General features: G+C 39.3%; 2 protein-coding genes across 2 annotated transcripts; both read right to left on the bottom strand.

Annotated features, from left to right (window-relative positions):
• Nucleotides 1-1,391: 1,391 nt before the first annotated feature.
• Nucleotides 1,392-9,319, bottom strand: LOC131245088 (uncharacterized). Its single transcript, XM_058244306.1, has 3 exons — nucleotides 6,799-9,319; nucleotides 6,502-6,693; nucleotides 1,392-2,123 (listed from the first exon to the last, which is right to left on the bottom strand). The coding sequence occupies exons 1-3, from the start codon at nucleotides 9,054-9,056 to the stop codon at nucleotides 1,502-1,504; spliced, it is 3,072 nt and encodes a 1,023-aa protein (XP_058100289.1). The 5' UTR covers nucleotides 9,057-9,319; the 3' UTR covers nucleotides 1,392-1,501.
• Nucleotides 9,320-15,073: 5,754 nt separating this feature from the next.
• On the bottom strand, nucleotides 15,074-17,999 carry LOC131245087 (bidirectional sugar transporter SWEET3b-like). The gene is made up of 6 exons (XM_058244305.1): nucleotides 17,783-17,999; nucleotides 17,626-17,662; nucleotides 17,313-17,535; nucleotides 17,074-17,235; nucleotides 15,739-15,858; nucleotides 15,074-15,278 (listed from the first exon to the last, which is right to left on the bottom strand). The coding sequence occupies exons 1-6, from the start codon at nucleotides 17,817-17,819 to the stop codon at nucleotides 15,159-15,161; spliced, it is 699 nt and encodes a 232-aa protein (XP_058100288.1). The 5' UTR covers nucleotides 17,820-17,999; the 3' UTR covers nucleotides 15,074-15,158.
• Between the last annotated feature and the right edge of the window lie 3,885 nt (nucleotides 18,000-21,884).

The raw sequence follows: 21,884 nt of genomic DNA, 5'->3' as shown, positions 1-21,884 counted from the left end.
TTTCAATTTTGATTGTTGTCGGCTAGCCTATTTATAACCCTATTTGTGTTAGGTTCCATGCAAGTGGTAAGCCCCACCATCAAGATCACGTCACACAAAATCCAGGAAAGTCCGCTCATCATGTGGGTCATACCTTTATGTTTTAGTCAGGCCGTCGGCCGTCCATTAATTCGCGTGGCCAACCTGATGAGATTTTTGAAGGCAGGAATTTCCGGGTGTAGGTGATCCAGTTCTCGCACCCAAAAAGTCGGGCACGGATTAGGTGAGGCAGGGGTAACAGCTTAGTGGGTGTGGGGCCTACCTCAATGTATGTGTTGTATATCCACAACGTCCATCCGTTTTTCCAGATCATTTTAACCGATGGTTCCAAAAATGAGGCAGATCCAAATCTCAGGTGGACCACACTGTAGGGATTGAATTCCCACCAGTAAAAAGCTCCTGGGGGCCACAAGTATTGGATCAGGCTGCTACTTGTGCTTTCCCTTCATCCAGATCCAGGTCTATGTGACCCTCTATCAACACATCCAAGTCTATGTGACCCTATCAACACTTGTCTGAAACAGTGCACTTCTGCAATATTTCTATTTCCAGGGTTGAAAATCAATCAAGATGAGGTAAATGATACTACGCAGCATATGACACTTGGCATACATTAAATCCGAATTAAACCGACTAAGCCGTGGAATTCACTGTCGCTGAGCCACGGTTCCAAAATCAGATTGGTTGAATAATCCTGACCTCCGATTCATGGACACTGGCTTGTTGAAATAAGACCATTGGATATTTTTATTTTTCAACGCTCCAACACACGTCCACCGATACCACAGTCAATCAAACAACTGAAATTTTTGGTTCATGATACATCTAAACTGGGACTATAATCCGGACAGTTTAATATACCTTGCTTATACAATGTGTACACAATCTCTTAGTAATTTCTAGGTGCCTGCGTATCATCCATCGCGCTCTGCCAGAGTATCAAAGTTTGTTATCTCTTTTCACTAACAAAAGCTATATTCTAATTTAATATGCGGGTTCAGGCCTAATTCTCATATTTCTTACAAACTGTTTGATGTTCCCAGGATTGCGTTCGTGCAAGGCCCATGTTTTGGTGGGGCCTGAATTCCGTTGGGAGATGAGAATGCAACAAAAATCGCACCACGTTGAAAGAACCTTGATGTTTGATCCGAGGTCGACAAATATACAGTGTGGAGTAGAACAAAGTAGCAATCTACATCCAGTGAGAATGTGGCAAAGATCGAACAGCAGATTGCAGAGAATCCAACATTCATGGTGGCCCAATCAGATCAAGAATCTCCCTCCAAACTTATGGACATTACATGCATGGAATCCTTCTTTTTTGGTGCAAAATCCTTAATTCCTCCAGTTCATGAGGACAAGAATCTCTTTGGCATTTGATTCATTTCTAACTAATGCTGGAGTGGTGCTGGCAAATATGCATTACAACCTCATTCATGCATGGAGAGGCATCCCACGGATGTTAAGGAATTGTGCTGGCTGTGGTATCATCATCGTTCCGGAACAATGCCTTTGAAACAGAACCACATGAATTGATCCCATAATTCGCATGTTTTCTATCATTAACCTCGTTCATGCACCCATGTTTCGGCCCTGCCATTGGAGTCTCAAGCACCACATCGTTGCAACCACGCGACCGTTTCCTTCTATCCGAAGGCTTGCAAAGAGATCCTGTATTTGCTCTCACCACCCTTGGAATTGGATTCTTAGGGGCCCAAACTCTCCGCAAGTCCGGCCCCCAGCTTGTGAAAGATGAAAACCTCCTAGCCCTCTCTCTTCTTTCCTGAGCTTCCATTAGCCTACGCTCTTGCAGCGTATCTCTAACTTCATGCAGACTCTTCATGTCACTCTCTTGCAGGCAAGGAGATTCGTCTTCTGCCGACATGTTGTTCTTCTTGGAAACTCCTGTAGTTCCGACACCTGCATTTCCCCCAATGTCATTTTCTTCTTCACTAGCTTGATGCCCATCATTTTTGTCGCTGTTGGGTAAGGACCCAGAGGCTTCTAGGTCATCATCCTCAAATGACACGAACTCCATATGTGTGTAGATCCGATGAATGACATCACATAAAGAGTGAGCATACCTGCAACAATCAGCGAGTATATGATTCAGTTTAGTGCTTCCCCAAACCTCCTGAAGGCAGATGGAATACCTCATCACATGACTTCTCATCATTATCATACCAATTCCCAAGTTGCAGTAAAGATATCTATTCATGAATAAGAATTGTAGTAAAGAGATCTATTCATGAATAAGAAAAAGAAAATTTGTGAATGGTGGTTGGATTGATGATTAAATAGATCTTGGGTCACAAGTCACAACATAAAGAAAGCGAAATTCTGGGTTCAGTTCTCCACCTTAACAACAGAAAAAAGGATTGATCGAATTCTATGATTACCATAGCACAAGAGGTAGTGATACTCTTCGCGGTTGTTGTTGTTGTTGTTATTGTTATTGTTATTATTATTACATGTACCAGCCAACTGCCTATATAAACAAACAAAATGATCAACTGCAACATTTTCACCACAATTGTCGCGCAAATGAGTTGTGGGCCAAACAAGGTAAGGCGTGTATGGTGGTCCAGGGTGGATGTCATGAACATCAGTGGACCGACACACCTCATTTGCACTAAAATTATAGTGAAAAAATTTGCACAAAATAATGACATTATAAAAATAAAAATTATCATGGATGGTTATGATGCACTTCAAGGTAACACTCCTACCATGTCATCGGAAAAAGAAGCAGTTTTAGAAACATCTCATTGCAATGAACAGATAACCACCACATAATGATTAAACAAAAGAGAACTGATCGCCTACAGGAAACGGTGCCACACAACTTGTGGTACTCTTTTTCTTTTTTCTTTTTGAAAGATACAACTTGCTAATAATAATTCAGCAAAATCTCACTATGTGAGATTGATTGAGGAAACCATTTTCCTGCCTTTGTGAGATTAGGTTTTGCACTCTTATTATCACCCAGCATAAAAAACTATAAATACAAAACAGTTTAGTATTCATCAATTTCTATTATTATTTAAGACTAGGCTCTTTTATTCCACTTTTCTAGAGTACTTGAGGATGGAAGTCCAATATGTCATATTGCATATTTTCACATCCTGTGTAAATAAGTTTTTAGTATAACAAATTGGTGCCATAGAAGCAAGCTTCAATTGCTTTTTAGAATAGGGTGCTCATTTGGGCGAGCATGAACCAACCCAACAAACAAGGTAAGGATGCCCCTCAGGACATCTGAGAACAATTCGAGCATATGAAGGGAAACTCTCACATATAGTTTGTTTTCTGGGGGTGAGGATCCTAACAAGGCCCCCCATTGACTTGGCCCATGCCCGCCTAACCTAAGTTGTCAGCCCACCTTAGAATGCTTATGACCAGACATCCTGACATACCAAGAGATACGAGAGGAAATCACCATGATCAGTACCATATCTGTATCGAAGAGATGTGACAAAGTGTTTAGATCAGTGTGCAATGTCCTAATCAAACGCCTAGTGGCATAAGCAAAGCCGATGATCCTACCTATAATCATATGTACGGTACACATGGGCATGGAGAGGTCAGCTCCTCAATAGATTTCTTTGCTAACAAATGGGTGGTAGATTTGTTCTTTGTATTGGAATTTCGTATACATCTCCTTAATGGATGGTGATTCTCTTGTTTTTTTTTTTTTCTTTTTTTCTTTTTTGTCAATTAAACATCATCACACACACACACACACACACACACACACACACACACACACACACACACATATACATCTCCTTAATGGATGGTGATTCTCTGTTTTTTTTTTTTTCTTTTTTGTCAATTAAACATCATCACACACACACACACACACATATATATAGAGTAGTGGTCTCCTGCGCACGTACCGCAAGAGACTTCCGTGCGCACCAAGGCGGACTTGCTTAGAGGGTATAGCCAGGGTGTGCTCCATCATATTGTATTCATGGAATCCACTCCGCCCATTATTGGCGGACAGGCTAAAATTAGCCCTGAGGCTCATCAATCAGTTATATTCATGATTTAGGTGTGGCAAACAAAGGAAACAATGGAGAAGGGAGTAACTGCCATTGAATTTGTACTGGGCCTACCATGATGTTTATGTGAAATCCACTTCAACCAGTATCCACCCAGTGAAGATTCATACATCTGAACCAAATTTTATGGCCGTTAAGTGATTTATGTGGCCCACACTGAGTGAAACAGTTTAGATGGCAGGCATCCCATTCACTATTTCCTCTATACATGTGGATGATGTTTGAGTTTGAGCCCTGTTACCAAATTGCCATCACACTCCATATGTTTGGAGTGGATTTCACTTACACATCACATTAAGCCACCCCCACCCCTCCCTCATTTTTCCCACTCATCTCTGCATGTTGACCAAACGGCCTGCCAGCATAAACTTCTCTGTGGGTAGGTGCTAGAAGCATAATGTGGGCCCCACTATAATATATGTATATTTTATCCACCGTTCATCCCTTTTTTCATATCATTTTAGGGCATGACCTCAAACATGAGAAAGATCCAATTCTCAAGTGGACCACACCACTGGAAAAGGCGGTGATTAAATGACCCCCATTAAAAAATTTCCTGGAGGCCTTACAAGTTTTCTATTAAGCTGATATTTGTGTTTTCTCTTCATCCAGGTTTGTATGACTTAATCAATACAGTCCACCTAAGAAGTTTTTAATGTTGGGCGTTCAATCACCACTGTTTTCATGTGGTGTGGTCCAGCTAACATTTGGATCTAGCTCAGTTTTTAGCTAATGCTGTAAAATGAGTATGATAGAATAGATGGACAGCTTGGATAAAACAGATATGTTATTTTGAGGCCATGACCACCAGCTAGCAATCCATGTCCATTAGTAGGCAATCCACGTCGAGGGGGTGTTGTGAATCTTGTGATGAGTATGTGAAGTCACCCAAATAGCTGATCCAGGCGGGTAATATGAGTAGAAACAGTGCATAGGGGCACCCACCATCCAAATGTTTTTGCATGGTGTGGCCCACATAAATCACCCATGGGCCTAAATTTTTTCCCCCTCTGCATGCATTTTCACGAATCAACTAATGGTTGGAGTGGATTTCATGTACATATCACGGTATATCCTGTAAAGATTCAACAATAGGCATTCACTCTCCCACTGTTTCTCATAGTGTGGTTCACCTGAATCACGAATATTTCTAGATTGTCTTACTGCTAAATTTATATTGCAAACCAAATGATTGGAATAGATTTCATGAACTTATCATGGTGAGGCCCACCTCATCCTACCTAGCCCTACCCATCTAAGTGAGTCAGCCTAGGTGCGCACAAAGGCATCTATGGTACGGTGCGCAGGAGACCACCACTCTATATATTGCAGATAAAGTATTATAGTCATGACCTCAAGTTTATCTCTACTACATATAAGCAAGTAGCTATGAACAATTCCACTAACACAATTAATTCTCGGAGAATCAGGAACTTTGGTTTTTAAAAGGACATGGGAAAGCCCCTCCCTCCTCCCCTCTTTGCATTATATAAAACCGTCCAAACAGACATGCACTTGTTAGTTATTAATCTGGAATGCAATAGAGGAATTAGAGTAAAAACTTGAAAATGATGCATGGAATAGCAAATGTCATACATATTATATTCATACATTAACTAGCAGGGAAAGATCGACGCTTATTGATTGATTGTCATAAAAGAAGTAAAAACTTTTCACAACAAGCCCAGACCAATTACAAAGCTATGCACCTTAAGCTTAACATAGAAATGCATCTAGGTACATTAAGTGCGTGTAACAGTGTACGTACATGATGAAAGTGCGTCAAAGTGCAATGCACTTATATGCAATTTGTATATTAAGCTTAATGTACAAAGCATTGTATTGATCCAGCCTCTTTCAATATACTACAGCTCTTCTAGCTAAACAGGTAAAAGGAAATGCTTATGCATCTTCCTGCTAAGACAATCTAGATGTTTTTTGCTAAGCCCACATACAAGTAAAACATTGCCCATTTACAAGCAACAACATATGCAAATATAGAAAACGTGTGTGAGATACAGATAACTGAGCTTTTCTTCAGGTGGACCGCACTGATTATATGACTTATATTTCTGGTTTAGAAACGGGCTGCTTCAACCCTCAGATAGGTGGCCCCAATGCACAAGAAAAATTGCTGGGTAAACAATTCTTTTAGCAATCCTTTGTTTTTAAGAGTATCCCCTTTTGGTGCTCAATGGCCCACACAGGGAGTGCAACAGCTTGGCTTTTAGGCCAGAAGATCCAAAAAGTGTGGACCACCTGGTGGAAAGCTTGAATCATGCACAGGTGTGCATATCAGCACATGTGCTTGCGTGTAGATGGATAGGGTCTTAATCCTACCTATGTGTGGGCTTAGCAAATCTCAGACAACTTAAGCATATCAGTTGCAGCATACCTGGTTTTTATTGTCCTTCCCGCAAACTCAACAAGACTTTCACCACCAAACATGCCCCCTTGCAGATTGAACTCGATGTTCTCCAGGAGCGAGCAAATATCCTTTACCATCTTCTGTTTTGCAGGCTCTCCAATGCTTGCACCAATATTCGACTGGAGCATCTCCATTCGAAACAAAATCTGCAGTTCATGTCTTATGTGCATTGAGGAATACATGATACCAAATATTTCAAACATTAGAATGGAATGTTATAACTTCAACTGAAAGAATATAACCATCTTGCATCAATAAGGATACTCTCGAACTTTATTTTCTGAAGCGTTAATTATAGAGCTTGAATCAGATGCAAGGGAGGACGAAGATTTGCAGGCTTTGTATTTTGCTGCCAAATCCCTGGGTTTCCTCAGGAGAAGTTTTTCCACTTCAGAGGCAACTTCCTCATCATAAGTGTCTCCCGGTTTCTCAGGGAAGAGATTTTCAGTAGCATTCCTTTCAAGTTTCACATAGAACCAATGAATACACAAATTGACGAGGCGTTCTGCTACAAACCCCAAGTCAACTTCTTCAGAATTAAGACTCTGCTGAATCTTCTGCGATATACTTCCAAAGAAAGATTCTGAAGTTTCCAAGCTAGAAACTGCTGGAGCCTCACTGTTTGTGGATCCACTGAGAGAAGTATCCCCAACTGAAGGTGAGGATGAAATGGGTGGTTCACTTTCTTGCTGGGAACCAATGGCATTTTCTTCCACTTCTTCTTTAACATCCAGCTGTGCCTTTAGTTCATCAGGTTTGATTCTTCGGTGAGAACTTGATCTCTTCATCTGTTTCATCCAACATTTCAAAAACCGCAACTTCTTCGAATTATTACTTTCCCTAGCAAAGTACACCTCTTCCAAATTCATTTCGGAACCAATATCATTAGTTGTCCCCTCATTGGAGGGGGTAAGGACTGCTTCACAGAAGGAGCTCCACGTGAAGTCTAGAAGCAAATTAGATTGCTTTTTATGTCTTCTTCTCTTACCATCAGCAGGTCCAGAGCCCTCGCTATAGCTAGAACCCACACCTTGAGAATTAATAAACACGTCTGATCGGTTCAAATCCCCGTTAGCTTCAGACAAGTCATCATTTGTCTTATTAACAGACTTGCAAAAATCAAGAGAGAAAATGGCATTGGAATCATAGCCAACTCCTCCATCTATTATAAAGAGAACAGCAGAGTGAATCGTCAAGGGCCTTAGGATTCCCATGACGGAATCCCCGCCGCCGCCGCCACTGGAAATAGACACAAGTCCCCAATACCTTTCTCTATACAGAAAACTCAGAAGAAGCTGCCAAGCAGGCTTCCCTGCTGTAAATTCGCTCGCCTCTGTCTGAAGAATTTCAAGCACCTTGTCAGCAAAAAATCTACTCGACATATCTATCTTTTGATCCTTACCACATTCTCTGGAGGACCCACGTAGAAGAACAATGTCAGACACACCATTGTCAATCTTTGCCACCTCAACATCCCCTTTCCACACATCCTTAACACGGATCACCATGAGACCATCAACCCCATCTCTCCAAAAGAGCTTCCTTTCATCACAATCTTCAGCACATGAGTTCGTGTGTTCCAAAATCCAGGAAATATCGGCAGATCTTCCCCTTGGAAGCTTCAAATCGAACAATTCAAGATCACAGCACTTGCAGTCTAAGGGTCTCCCATTCACATCTGAGATCTGAAGACTCAATTCAGCACAGCCAACTTTCCGATAATTATTGGAGGCTGTCGAACTCCCAATGTTCGGATAAATCAATCCAAAAGGAAGGAGAGCAGAACCCAAAATGATGGCATCCGTAGAACAAAACCCCCAACCCAGGTCCTTAATTCCCCTTTCAAGAAACCCACACCCTCCCTCACAATCTTCATGGAAACTAACATCCACCCAACAGAAATGGATATCCCTACTGACAAAAACCTCTTTCACAGCCCCAAAATCCCGAAAGAAATCCTGACAAAACACATCCGCGCTGGCAATTTCCTCACCCATAAACTCAGACACGCATTCCAAAGACCGGGCGAGCGGCGAAAAGAGAATGACCAGATTCGAACGAACGGCAAAGACATCGAGACAAGACGTACCTTTCGGATCTCGAATCCGAGGCTCCCAGGCATAGTCGTGGGTGATCTGGCGGAGCGATCCGGAGGTGAAGGACGCGCGGGACGGAGAGACGCGATCGCCGGCGACGTCGGGGGAAGGGAAGTGACAGGAGAGGGAGATCAGTGTCTGGGAAAGAGAGATTAGGGTTTGGGATGGGGAATCGAAGGAGATGAAAGTGGCAGATTTGCCGAGAAGGCGGTGGATTTTGGATGTGGAGAGGAGAGGAGAGAGAGAAGAGAAGAATAGCTTGAAAGCGAAGAGAGAGGAGGAGAGAGGAGAGAAGGAGAGGAGGGTTTTGGAGGAGGAGAGAATGGAGGAGATGTAAGGGTTAGGGTTTTGGAGGTGGAGGAGAGGATGGAGATCGATGAGGAAGACGATGCGCTGCGTCTGATGTGAGGGGTCTGACGCTTCCATCGGTTAGATGCGGAGGGAGAGGGAGAAGGGGCTGGCGGTGGTGTAGGGGTCGGGTGGCGGGCTTTTTTAGAGTTTTAAGTTTGAATTCTGCGTTATCTGCATTTTTTTTGCAGAAATGGAGGGAAGATCTGCGTTTGGGATCATTGTATCAAATCTCGTTCTCGGCAATTTCTCGGTACGGAAATTTCTCAGGAGATTTTAATTGTGAAGCCCTGCAATGAAAATTGAAGATTTACGGCTAAGTTATTCGAAAAGTCAGATTTTCTCGACAGAGATTTCTACGCAAAATTATTTAAAGATTAAAAAATTCACGGTATGCGACTAGAAATGCTTTTTCAATACCAACTTGATTTGAAATGCTTTGGAATCTAAATCACAATAATACTAAAATAAAAATAATACTTATTGATATCTGATTGCCTATACCAGCCTACATGTACTTGAAAAATCAAGCGATGATCCTCCGATGTCAAAGTTAAAATAAGCACACTTTGAGTTTAATCAAATTAGAGTAATAGTATATAACTATTTTCATAGGTAGTGTTCTTATATTATAATCTTTTGGTAAATCTTATGTATATAGCAATGCATCTACTAAGCATATACATATTGTAGAAGGGATCTTCTCCTGGATGCATTATGCTAATCTTGATGAGGTTTTTAACAAACATCTCGGGGAGGTAAATTTTTCCGTATACAAAGGGATATCCCCTAATAATCAGGATCCAAAGACGTCGAGGTTGATAGTCAAGGCCGATCTCTAAACCGCTGGCCGAGTTCTTACTGACCTAGGCTGATAACTAAAGTCAGTGACTGAAGTTAGAGTTGAGTCCTGAGGTCTAGACCCTTGGTGGTCATCTCTCAAGGTTGACTTCATTAGTTGCTCTTTGGTTGAGACGGTGTGGTGCCAACTAGATGACCGAAATTACCACTTATGGTTGATGCTTGGATTAGTCTTGGGGGTTCATTCACGACCTCTCATCCGGCCTATTGACCTTGTATTACTTCTGTCACGCACCAAAATTCAGGTACCCGAATAGGGTGCCTAAGACCCGAATTCCAAACTCGTAACTTAAAAATAAATTATTTTTTTTTTTAAAAAAAAAAGAGGTATAACAATTAAATATGCATTTCATTTTCTCCCACTATAGTCCACAATTTTAAAATCCAAACGCATGATAAGATGATTAATTACATAATCTGTTATTACATTGATGCATAATTATTTAACTTAACTTGAAGTAAGAAAATGAAGTCAAACTTTACTACATTCATAATTCTAAAATAAAATAAAATTAATCATATGTATAATGACATGCCACGTACATCCAACCACATTTAATGCTCCACTACTAATAGTAGTATCCTGCATATTCAAAATATTTATAACCTGAAATGGTTAAAACATAATGAGTTGACAACTCAATAGGATCACATGATTCCGAGTTGAAGACTCACAAATATTACCAAATTAACCTTGACATATTAATCAAAACAAGGTGATCATTAAATTTAATTAAAATCATAATTAATAATTTGACATTCATGAATATGAAATGAATAAATTGTTTGACATAACTTTTCTAAAAATACTAAGATTTGGAGTAGACAAAACACCCATTTGTGTTGATTCTTTTAGGGAATGACACACGACAGAGCACCGGTGTTGATCCTTTCAAGGTATAACCCTCGGTAGAACACCGGTATAACCTTTTACGGATAAAAGCCCAGGGCAGTGCACCCGTGTGTACTGATCCTTTTATGGAATCACCCAAGGCAGAGCACCCGTGCCAATCATTTTGGGAATGACTCTGGGCAGAGCACCCATATCGTGTCGATCATTTCGGGAATGACCCTGAGCAGATCACCAGTAAGAATCATTAAATCTTTACATTAAAAAAAATAGTTCACATAAAATGCATCTAACTTACAAGGAAATATGACAGATATAGCGTCTATGTTCATTTAATGAATATTCATCATCACCACTAGATAATATTAAATGGAAAAAAAAAATATTTGTATTGGTTCAGTCGAATAAAGAATATCTCAATGTCTAGATCATATAAGACAGTTATTTTTGAATTTTTCAACAGGAAATGATCACCTACTTGTTGTGATGTTAAAACACTCTGGTATAGATATGAATTTTCGTAGGATTATTCTCTGGATAACAAAGTCTGCTACAAATCTAATTCGATGTAACGATCACGAACAAAATTGAATTTGTATGCTATGATTGGTCCGATAAGATAAGATTTACCTATGGTTTCAATACAATTCTCATAATTAAGGTTTTTATCTGTACAAAAACTTTTGAAAATAAATGAATAATTACAAGCTAATTGACTTAATGAGTTGGCTTATATTACAATTATACATTGCTTTCAAAATAACTATCTGAGAAACAATTTACCCATTACAGGATGTAAATATACATACTAAGACCCTGTATATTAATTAATGGTCAAATTTATTTTTAATATGTACTGTAATTCTGATTTACATATATCAGACAACGGTGGTATAGATGAAGAAGACGATCATGTCAGAATCTGGATTGATGCATTTTGCAACACTGACAGCTGTGGATGGTTCTTACAGACCGTACAAAGCTTGTAGGCTCCACAATTTGAAGTTTCAGATTGATTTTGAAGTTAGAAGGTGCAGCTACTAGTTGCATAAAATTGAGAAATAGGAAAAAAATGATTTTTAAAGATCTTAATGGTGGGCTTTTCAATGGCTGTGAATTGATGAGTGAGCGGGTTGGTATCAATGAGAAAAATCTCCACGATCGTAAGAGATGTGATTTGTATATAAAAGAGTCTGAGAGAGAAAGGAACATGAGAGCGTGACTTCGTGCACAAGGCAAATTTCTGCTTTCAGTTGTTGTAACGGTAAGAAGTGGGTAGTGATGTAGGGTCTACCATAATAGCTGAGAGAAATCAGGCCATTAATCAGGTTTCACAGGTCCTGGTGCTAAAAAAATTTAGTTCAAATCAAGCTTCAAGGTGAACCACATAAAATGTTTTTACGTAAAAGATTTCAAGGGCTAGAGTTAATCGAGGGTCCGGGTTCATTGGACGGTTTAGATTGAGGAGTGCGTCCCACCACGATGATAGCATGCATGGTCAGATGGGTTTACGTGTGCAACTGTACCGCGAAGAAGAAGGGAAGGAGAGAGAGAGAGAGAGAGTCGCGGAGGAGAGATGGGCTAGTTCGTGGGTGACATGCGTCAGCACGTCACTTTGTTTTGTTTTGTTTTTTTAAGAGAGTGTGCCCCACAGGAATGATGTAACAAATCCACACCGTTCATCAGTTTTGCCCGACAAGGTTAGGGCATGTGCCCAAAAGTGAAGGCCATCCAAAGCTCATGTGGGTCACACCATAGGTAACAGTGGAACCCACTGTTTAAAAAAAATGAAGTGTTACAACTTCCATCTTATTCTAGTTAATTGGTTAGTTCAGTTTTATCGACAGCAATACTAATCCTTAGGGCCTGTTTGGGAGCATGGATTTGGACCCCCTTAGATTTGCAATCCTCCTGGTGTGTTTGGCACCTTGGAGTGTGAATCAACTTTAATCTAAAAGTAACTATCTATGGTTTATTTACACGGGTTTGAATTTAATTACCAAATCAACTTTAATATCTATAATTAGTGAGATATATAACTTTTGACACGATGGTTGTGATAAGCCCGTTGAAATATATGCTTTACTAGAAAATGATGAAATTTCAAGTCTCGAATGGGCCATAAGCACAAGAACATGTCTAAGTGACTAACCATCGATTTTTAATGGTTGATTTACATGGACAATGTTTGGACAGTGCTGGTCATCATTAGTGGGTCATGTGCCTAATAGAATGATAGTGTATAGTGACACACATGTTACACTTGCAACTATTAAAATGATTTTAGGTTTAATCTAAGCTCTCACCTTGGATTACAAACCCCCTCAAAGAGGGGATTGGAAACCCCATGGATTTGAAACCCCCACTTTATGCTGCCAAACAACCAGGGGATTTGAAACCCCCTCAAATCCCCTCCAATCCACTGTGCCAAACGACCCCTTAGTTGTGTTTGGTTGAAATGCATTGAAATCCAAATATTTGATTTAGGCATTTGCAGTTGGAATGAATTGAATTCTCCATATACATAATACTTGAAATTTATTAACTTTTTATATTCCAAATTAATATGTGTGTGTGTGATATTTAATATAAGAATTATAACGAGCCTATTGAAATATATATTTTGGTAAAAATTAAGAAAATTTTGAACCTTGGATGAGCCGCAAATGTAAAAATCATAAACAAGCGACTCACGTTTCTAATATTTCGTTTAAATGTCCATTTATTAGATGGTTTAGATCATTTTATTAATGTGATTTTAGTTTTGCATCTAATAATTTGATTATTTTGGGCTATCATCAATATGCACATGTATAGTAAATTAGTAGTCTAGTAACACCTTTGTTATATGTGTATGTGTTTTGTCTTAAAAAATGAATTTAAAAAATATATATATATATTTCATTTGAATTATATGAAAATCATAATATTTTATTGAGATTTCAAAACACAGCGAAATAAGTATTTGCAATACCTTTATTTCCATGATCTCTAAATGAATTTTACAAAAATATACTTAAAAGGGAATTTTGCTGATACACACACATGTGATTTATATTCAAATACTTTAAAAAAAAAAAAAAAAACGACCTCAAAAAGTCAACTCATTAAAAAAAAAAACGTTCTCAAAAAGTCAACTCATTACCATTCCACTTCCTTCTTGAGAAAAACGCTTGGGTGAGCGTGTAAGCAAATGGGCTTTACTTAGGTGGGCCCCATTGTATGCATGACCTAAGCTATTTTGGCTAGTAGCTTGGATGGGCCCACCATGATATTTATATAAAATTCACCTCAACCAGAGGGTGGGTCAACCCATGTTAAGCCCAAGGTCCAAAACCAACTTTGTTCATGATTCAGGTGGTTCACGTGATTGGAAACAATGAACTTGGCAATACTCACCCTCCAAATTCTTTCCCATGGTATAGTCTAACTAAATCACCAATAGACTTAAAATGTTAGACACGTCATGCTTAAAAATTGCTGTGCATCCATTGGTTGGAGTGAATTTCATATAATCATCACAGTGGGCCTTGTAAAAATCACATGCAAATATCTTCCTTTAATATATCAGCAAAAAACTCTATTTTCTTAGGAATAATTAAGAGAGGAACCTGCCCTTGAGTTTTAAATTAGGTCTAGGGCCTATTTTTTAGCCTTGGACCAGGCAGAGGGTAGCTAAGTTGGTGGACGAGGGAATCGATCTTCCACATCAAGTCTCCTATGCACGTCAGGCAATAGTCACACTTCGAGTTTCATCATTTTCAAAATATAGGCCTGGCATCTCCCTCTACACTAACTTGTGGCCCTGTGCTTGGCGAGTCTCAGCACCACATTCTTGAGGTGATGCGGCATTTCCTTCAGTTGCGGCTTCCTTGTGCTTCCCACAGCGGAATATCTGTGGTGGTCGCGGTATGCTATAAATGCACTGTCCATTACTTCTGCTAATACTCGGGCCTAAAAAATGAAGTAAATCTGAAACTCAAGTGGGCCACACAACTGATTATGGAAACACCCACTGCTAAAACTGTCCCAGTGCCCACTATGATTTTTACACACCATCTAAACCATTAAGTTACTCCCACTAGGTGTGAAGTGAAAAAGTGACCCCACCAAAGTTTCCATGGTGGACGTCCAATATCCACCATTTCTTATGGCATGCGCCACTTAACTTGGATCTACCTCATTTTTTTACTCATGTGGCTAAACTGATGGACGGAGTGGATGTCATTCAGACATCTTGTCGGGCCCCACATCTGCCTAGCAGAAGGGGCGCGGGCAATTCATGTCTGTTTCCTTCCAGCCCGTCTTTGCTCTGTCGACCTTTGGCTGCTTGGGGCCCACATTCTCTGCAAGTATGATCCAATCAATGTTCAAACCCAAATCATCATAAAATTAAGATGATCCAATCTCATTCAAATGAAAACCATAAGCACTGTATAAACTCTCCATACATTCCAAAATATATAACCCTAAGAAAAAGTAAGCTTAATCCTTAGATCGTCTTGAGGCCAACTTTCACTCTTTTTCCTGTACCTGCAGTATAACACCAGCTGCAGGAAGCACAACGGGCTGCCCAACAGATTCGGTGACTGGCAAACCAATACAAAGTTCAGTTATTCAGTAATAACTTTTGTAAGGGCCCGTTTGGATACCACTTATTTTTTCTACTTACAGTAATAGATAAGGAACTTATTTGAAATAAGTAAGTTTGGTTTATAATTAATTATAAGTAACTTTTTTTAAAAAAAAATTAGAGTTACTTAATTACTACACTTTAATAAGTAGAAATAAAGATAAGCTACTTGAGGCATAAGTAGCTTATTTTAAGTAACTTACTATCCAAACACCCTTGAGTGGAAACAAATCATATGATACAAACACCCTTCCACATCAACGGTTCACCTTTTGTGTACTGCCGTCTATGGTCCGTGGCTAGAAATTCATCCAAGAGGAATGATCCTAGCCGTCCTTTGATTGGAAGGTGAAAAAACCATAGGTTGTCTATATCCTATGATTTGCTTTTTCTGTATTGAAAGTGGATATACTTACTACAAGAAATAGATCGCGTCCCAAGAGGCCATATGTCATCCACAGGGAGCTGGTCATGAACGAGAACAGGGACAGATGGAAAGGCATGAATTCAACGCTTTCTGTATCTATTACTCGCCTCTGCAATTCATATTTCCATAACAAAATCATAAGCTTTTTATCATCCCTAATGTGTGTGTATGTAGTGTACGTGCTTGCGCAGAGAGTACGGCTATACCATTCATCCACATTGGCCACAAGAAATGGATGACTTATAAATAAGGATGTCAACGGCCGAGTCAGGGCCTGGCCAACCTCCATCCAAGCCCGGCCTGCAATATTTTGAAGTAAGAGGCCGGACTCCAGCCGCGCATGGTGGGTCAGCCCACTTAGAAAATGTTGACCGAGTCTATAAAGAATTTTATGGGATTTTTAAATTTAATAATTCTAAAAGGATTTGGGATCCTCTGTTTGCTGTGAACAAGAAACTTCTGTTTTGCTGCAGCATCGTAATTGGTCTGGCCATTATTGATATTGTCAGCACTACTGCATTAAATGTAGTGTTCGATGATATGACCCAATCAAATTGCAACAAATATGAGTTTATGTGTTGGTGGTGGAGAGGTCGGCACCTATGTTCTGGCTATGTAGTGTTCCATTTCTCTTACATGATTAGCCCTACTTAGAAAATGTTGACTGAATCTATAAAATTTTTTATAGGATTTTTAAAATTACGGATTCTAAAAGGAATTTGGATCCTCTGTTTGCCATGGACAAGAAACTTCTGTTCTCGTGTAGCATCACAATTGGTCAGGCTATCATTGACATTGTCCACACTATTACATTAAACACAATGTTTGATGATGTGACCCAATCAAATCGCAACAAACATGAGTTTTTGTGTTGGTGGCGTGAGAGGTCAGCACCTATATTCTAGCTCCGGAGTGTTTTCTTTCTCTTATGTGGTTAGCCCTACTTAGAAAATGTTGACCGCATCTATATATAAAGAATTTTATGGGATTTTTAAAATTATGTATTCTAAGAGGAATTTGGATCCTCTGTTTGCCATGGACAAGAAACTTCTGTTTTCGTGCAGCATGGTAATTGGTCAAGCTATCATTAACATTGTCAGCACTACTGCATCAAATGCAGTGTTTGATGATGTGACCCAATCAAATCACAACAAACATGAGTTTCTGTATTGGTGGCGGAGAGGTCGGCACCTATGTTCTGCCTCTAGGGTGTTTCCTTTCTCTTATGTGGTTAGTTTGCAATTCCTCTCTGGTAAGCAGATTCTTCAAAGATGTGCGCGTGAATATTGAAAATCTGGGATGAAGTTAAAGTAAGAGGACGTACCATAGCTATGAGGGGAGACGCATACATGGCTACAGAGGACACGAGTCCAATGCATCCGACAAGTGCTTTACGATGACGATGATCATCAAATACCAATGTTGATACTGATGCAGTGGTGCAAAACACTACAGCAACGGTCACCAACATCAGCAATACCAGCTTCTGCAGCCACCCATAAGATAACGATTTCATTAGTACATGAGTTTAAAAAAAATAAAAAAATAAAAAAAGAATCTTGCCTTTCTATTAGTTGAGGTGAACCAGAAATAGGTGAGGATGAATGAGAACTCTAGAAGAATCCCGAGCCCGTTAACGGTGATGATTGGAAAGTTCTCCCACCCGATGCTCACAACCGGCGAACCATATAAGGTATATAGAAGGCAATTGAAAAAAGCTATGATGTATGGGATGCAGGAAAATTCTTCAGTGCTTCCATTCCTAATGACCTTCTTGAAAGTTAATCTGGAAGAACATTTAAAAAAAACATAAAAAAGTCCTGAAATAATTTAAAGTTAAAACAACAAAATAGTAATAATCGACTGTTCTAATTACACAGGTGCTGCATAAAGCATCAAAGAAGTGGCATTTCCTGCAAAAACCACAGACCAAAGACAAATGATTATAACAATCTTCGACACATTTCATAAAGATATGAATGGCGTTTGGAAAAAAAAAAAAGAAAAAAAGAAAAAGGAGAGAATTTTAATACCCATTATCCCTATTGCCAACCGCAGTTTATCAGCCATTTTCCGCACAAAGTAATATCTGAACGAGGACCAAACCTCAGGAGAACTGGACAATCTTGAATGAGATTTTCATTCGCCATGGAAGGGACGGGTATAAATAGCGCAAATGGCTTGGAATCATTTGAAATATGAGCAATTATTTTAATCCAACTCAGAGGAGCCAACTGGATAATGATAGATGTTTAACGGTCCATTATTTTCTTTCTGATTTTTTTTATATTATTTTTTTAAAAAAATTATTTAATAGAAGGCAATGTTTTAATGTATCTTTAGAAGGTAATAAATTATTTACGATATTTTGTTTGGGCAGTCGCGGCCAGTTTTGAAAGTAAGCCGACTGCGTACTGAGTAATCTACGTGGGGCCCACCGTGATTTATGTGTTTTATCCACTCTGTCAATTTATTTTACTAGATAATTTTAAGTCTTGAAACCAAAAATGAATCATATCAAAAGCTCAAATGGACCACACCACAGGAAACAGTGTGAATTGAATGTATATCATTGAAAAATTCTTGTGTGTAATCTTACGAACATGTTAGATGACAAATAAAAATCAATGTGGGTCTTAGGAAGGTTTCAACGGTGGAAATCATTATTCTCAATGCTTCCTATTGTGTAGTCCACTTGAGCTTCGGATATACTTCAGTTTTGGGATCATCACTTAAAATGATCTGAAAAAACGGATGGATGGCTTGGATAAACCGCATATATTCACGGTGGGCCCATCAGAGTATTCCTATTACAATAAAAGCCTACTGAGTAGCTCATTAATCAATCTGATTTCGTTTTGAAATGGCACTTGAAGTATATTAGTCGCTCTCTGCGTCTAAGCAGCTGGAGTTTGAGAGATGGCATCTGCGTGCCTCATTTCCACGTGCGACGTATGAGAATGCTCCCATCACCACAAATCTAATATTCTCTGCTTGAATGTTCGGATTCCGATTCACTACCAGGTACCAGTCAGTGCTGGAAAAAGCCGTCCATGATGTATGTGTTTTATCAACGCAATTCATCCAATTTTTTCTAATCATCTCAGGACATAGGCCCTAGAACAAGGCAGATCTAAATCTCAGATTGATCACATCGGGTGATTGAGTGCCCATCATTAAAAACTTCTCAAAGGTATAAAAGTTTTGGATCAATCTAATATTTAAGTTTTCCATTCATCTAGGACTGGATGACCTAATTAACATATTAGATGGCAATTAAACATTATAATGGACGAGAGGAAGTTATTTACTATGGTCATTCAATCACAATTATTTCCTACGGTGTGTTTTATGTGAAATTTAAATTTCCCTCTTGTTTTTCACCCACGTCATGAAAAATAATTGAGAGGTAAATAAGAGACATATATCATAATAGGTACACAAAGCTTTTCCGTACCGACCATATAACTAATGAAGTTGACCCTGAGTGTTCCAAATGGATAACGTACGTGTTGCCATGTCATTTGCACAACCCTTTACTTGCTGGGCAGTGCACCACCATTAATTTTAGTAGTACTTAGAAAAAAAAGAATTTGTCGGATGCGGATTAAGTGCGCCCTGATTGCAGCCAAGTAGGTGCGGCCCTGACCATGGGACCTAGCTCTATATGTGTTATATCCACTCCGTTTAGCAATTTTGCCAGCTCATTTTAAAATATGATCCAAAAAATGAAACAGCTAAAAATCTCAGGTGGGCCACACTAAAGAAAACATTTTTGAGTGAACACCAACCATTTAAGACTTATTAGGGTACACCGTGATATTTATTTCGCCTCTGATAAGGTAAGAAATACACAAAAAGAAGTTTGATCCAAAATTTTTATGGCCCTAAGAAGCTTTTAATGGTGGGGATTCAATCCGTACAGCGGGATTGAATTCATCAAGGTCTGTGTGACCTGGATTACAGTAGTCCTGGAAGTTATTTATTATGGGCATTTAATCACTGCTTCCTGTGGTGTGGTTCACTTGAGATTTAAATCTACCTTATTTTTATGTCCATACTTTAAAATTAGTGGTAAAAATGAATGGACTGCATGGATAAGACAGATGGTGGGGCTCACATAGCTTTTCCAGCACCTGACCAGTACCAAGGAGGGATTACTACTGAAGCAGAGTCCCGAGTGTTCCAAAAGGAAAACCTACGTGTTTCCACGTCATTCGTACCCTGCCACTGTTCACTCACGTGTTGCCACGTCATTTGCACCACCGTTAACTCACGTGTTGCCACGTCATTTGCACTGCTGTTCCCTTGCTGGATGAAAGTACAGTGCACAACCATTCATAAATGTGTGGAAAGAAAAAAAGTTTATTCTGTTGGATGCCGATTAGGTGCGACCCGGACGCGGGTCCTGACCCTATATCCATGTATGTGTTATATCCACTCCGTCCATCAGTTTTTTCATCTCATTTTAAGGCATGGTCTAAAAAATGAAGAATATATAAGTCTCGGTTGGATCACACAAAAGGAAAAATATTTCAATGAGCACCGACCATTAAAGACTTCCTAAGGTCCACCGTCATGCTTATTTTTTATCCTACCTTTTGGTAAGGTTACACAGACATGGACCAAGGAAAAACACAAAAATCAGTTTGATCCAAAATTTTTATGGCCCCAAGAAGTTTTTTATCGTGGGAATTCAATCCCTATAATGTAGTCCATCTGAGTTTTTTTCTGTGTCATTTTTGATACCATCCTCTAAAATAATCTGGAAAAACTGATGGACGGCAGATACATCGAGGTAGTCCCCACAGACAGGGGTGCACGCATTTGGCTGGATCTAGGGTCGCACCCAATCCGCAGTAATTTTATTCCACAAATAGGCCATTTTGGGTCGGAAACGGATTTGCTAGTAGGTGCTCTGTGGGACCCACCATGATGTATGTGTTTCATCCATTCTGTTCATCCATTTTTTAAGATCATTTTAGGCTTGATCCCAAAGAGAAAAGGGATATAAATTTCAGTTGGACCACACCACAGGAAAACAATATTGATTGGATATCCACCATTAAAATCCTCCTAAGGCCCGCTGTACTGTTTATTTGACATCCAATCTGTTGATTAGGTCATACAGACCCAGATGAAGGGAAAAAAACAAAGATCAGCTTGATCCAAAACTTTAATGGCTCCCAAATAGTTTTTAATGGTCTAAATTCATTCAACACTGTTTCCTGTAACGTGATCCACTTGAGATTGAGATATACCTCATTTTTGGTCTCATAACATAAAATAATCTAGAAAACTATATGGACGGCATGGATGAAACACATACATCATGGTGGGTCCCACAGAGCACCGACCACCAGCCATTGGCTGGTGGCAAGGGGAGTAGCCAATCCGTTTCCTGGAATGGAGGCTACTGGCACCGCGACAACGCACGTGTTGCAGAGGAAGACGATTATACCACTAGTCGTGCTGCGGCAAGACACTTTTCCTGCTGGAACAGGGGTTATTTGTCAGATAGCTCTGGACTTTTTAGAAAAGTTAAAAAGCAAAATAAAATGGCTGAGATGCTTAAATTTTCTTATTTTTTATTTAGTAAATAAGTATTTATAATTAATAGTTAATCAAACTTAATTATCGTAATAAGTAGCTTAATTATCAGGATAGTAAAAACAGTTACTTTTCTGTGCCTATTTGGATAGTAGAAAAAAAAAAAACACGCACACACCCCCCCCCCACACACTCGTGTGAGTAGTGGGATTTCACCACCTATGGATACTCAAACCCTTAACCGGGCGTTGAAACTCCTAAGATTCTACCACCCAAGCAAGAGTAAGTATATAGTAAGTTGCTTAAGATAGGTTACATATGCTATTAGGAACTTATCTTAGTTTTTACTTGTTAAGAGGATGAGTATGTTTGGTAAATAACCAGCTTCTTTTCAATAACTCATAAAAAGTAGAAAAGTTAAAAAATTTAATTAGAGTAATTAAGTATTTTTAAGTATTACTTATCTACTATTGTAAATAGAAAGTTAACTTATTTGGTGGTATCAAAACGGGCCCAATTGAACTGCTAAATCAATTATCTACTTGCGTGGGTAGTTCTTCAACTTATGAGATGCACTCTCCCACC

Source organism: Magnolia sinica, chromosome 5, assembly GCF_029962835.1.
Source record: "Magnolia sinica isolate HGM2019 chromosome 5, MsV1, whole genome shotgun sequence".
Lineage (NCBI taxonomy): Eukaryota > Viridiplantae > Streptophyta > Magnoliopsida > Magnoliales > Magnoliaceae > Magnolia > Magnolia sinica.
The sequence above is the reverse complement of the archived record's forward strand: the minus strand, read 5'-3'. Positions and strand labels throughout refer to the sequence as shown.

Coding starts and splice junctions, on each gene's coding strand:
- LOC131245088 (XM_058244306.1), bottom strand. CDS start 9,056: ATGGAAGCGTCAGACCCCTCACATCAGACGCAGCGCATCGTCTTCCTC. Junction 6,694..6,798: donor TCAGAAAATAAAGTTCGAGA/GTATCCTTATTG, acceptor AATGCACATAAG/ACATGAACTGCAGATTTTGT. Junction 2,124..6,501: donor GGAAGGACAATAAAAACCAG/GTATGCTGCAAC, acceptor TGATTGTTGCAG/GTATGCTCACTCTTTATGTG.
- LOC131245087 (XM_058244305.1), bottom strand. CDS start 17,819: ATGGCTGATAAACTGCGGTTGGCAATAGGGATAATGG. Junction 17,663..17,782: donor GTTGGCAATAGGGATAATGG/GTATTAAAATTC, acceptor TGGTTTTTGCAG/GAAATGCCACTTCTTTGATG. Junction 15,859..17,073: donor CGTCTCCCCTCATAGCTATG/GTACGTCCTCTT, acceptor TATGAATTGCAG/AGGCGAGTAATAGATACAGA.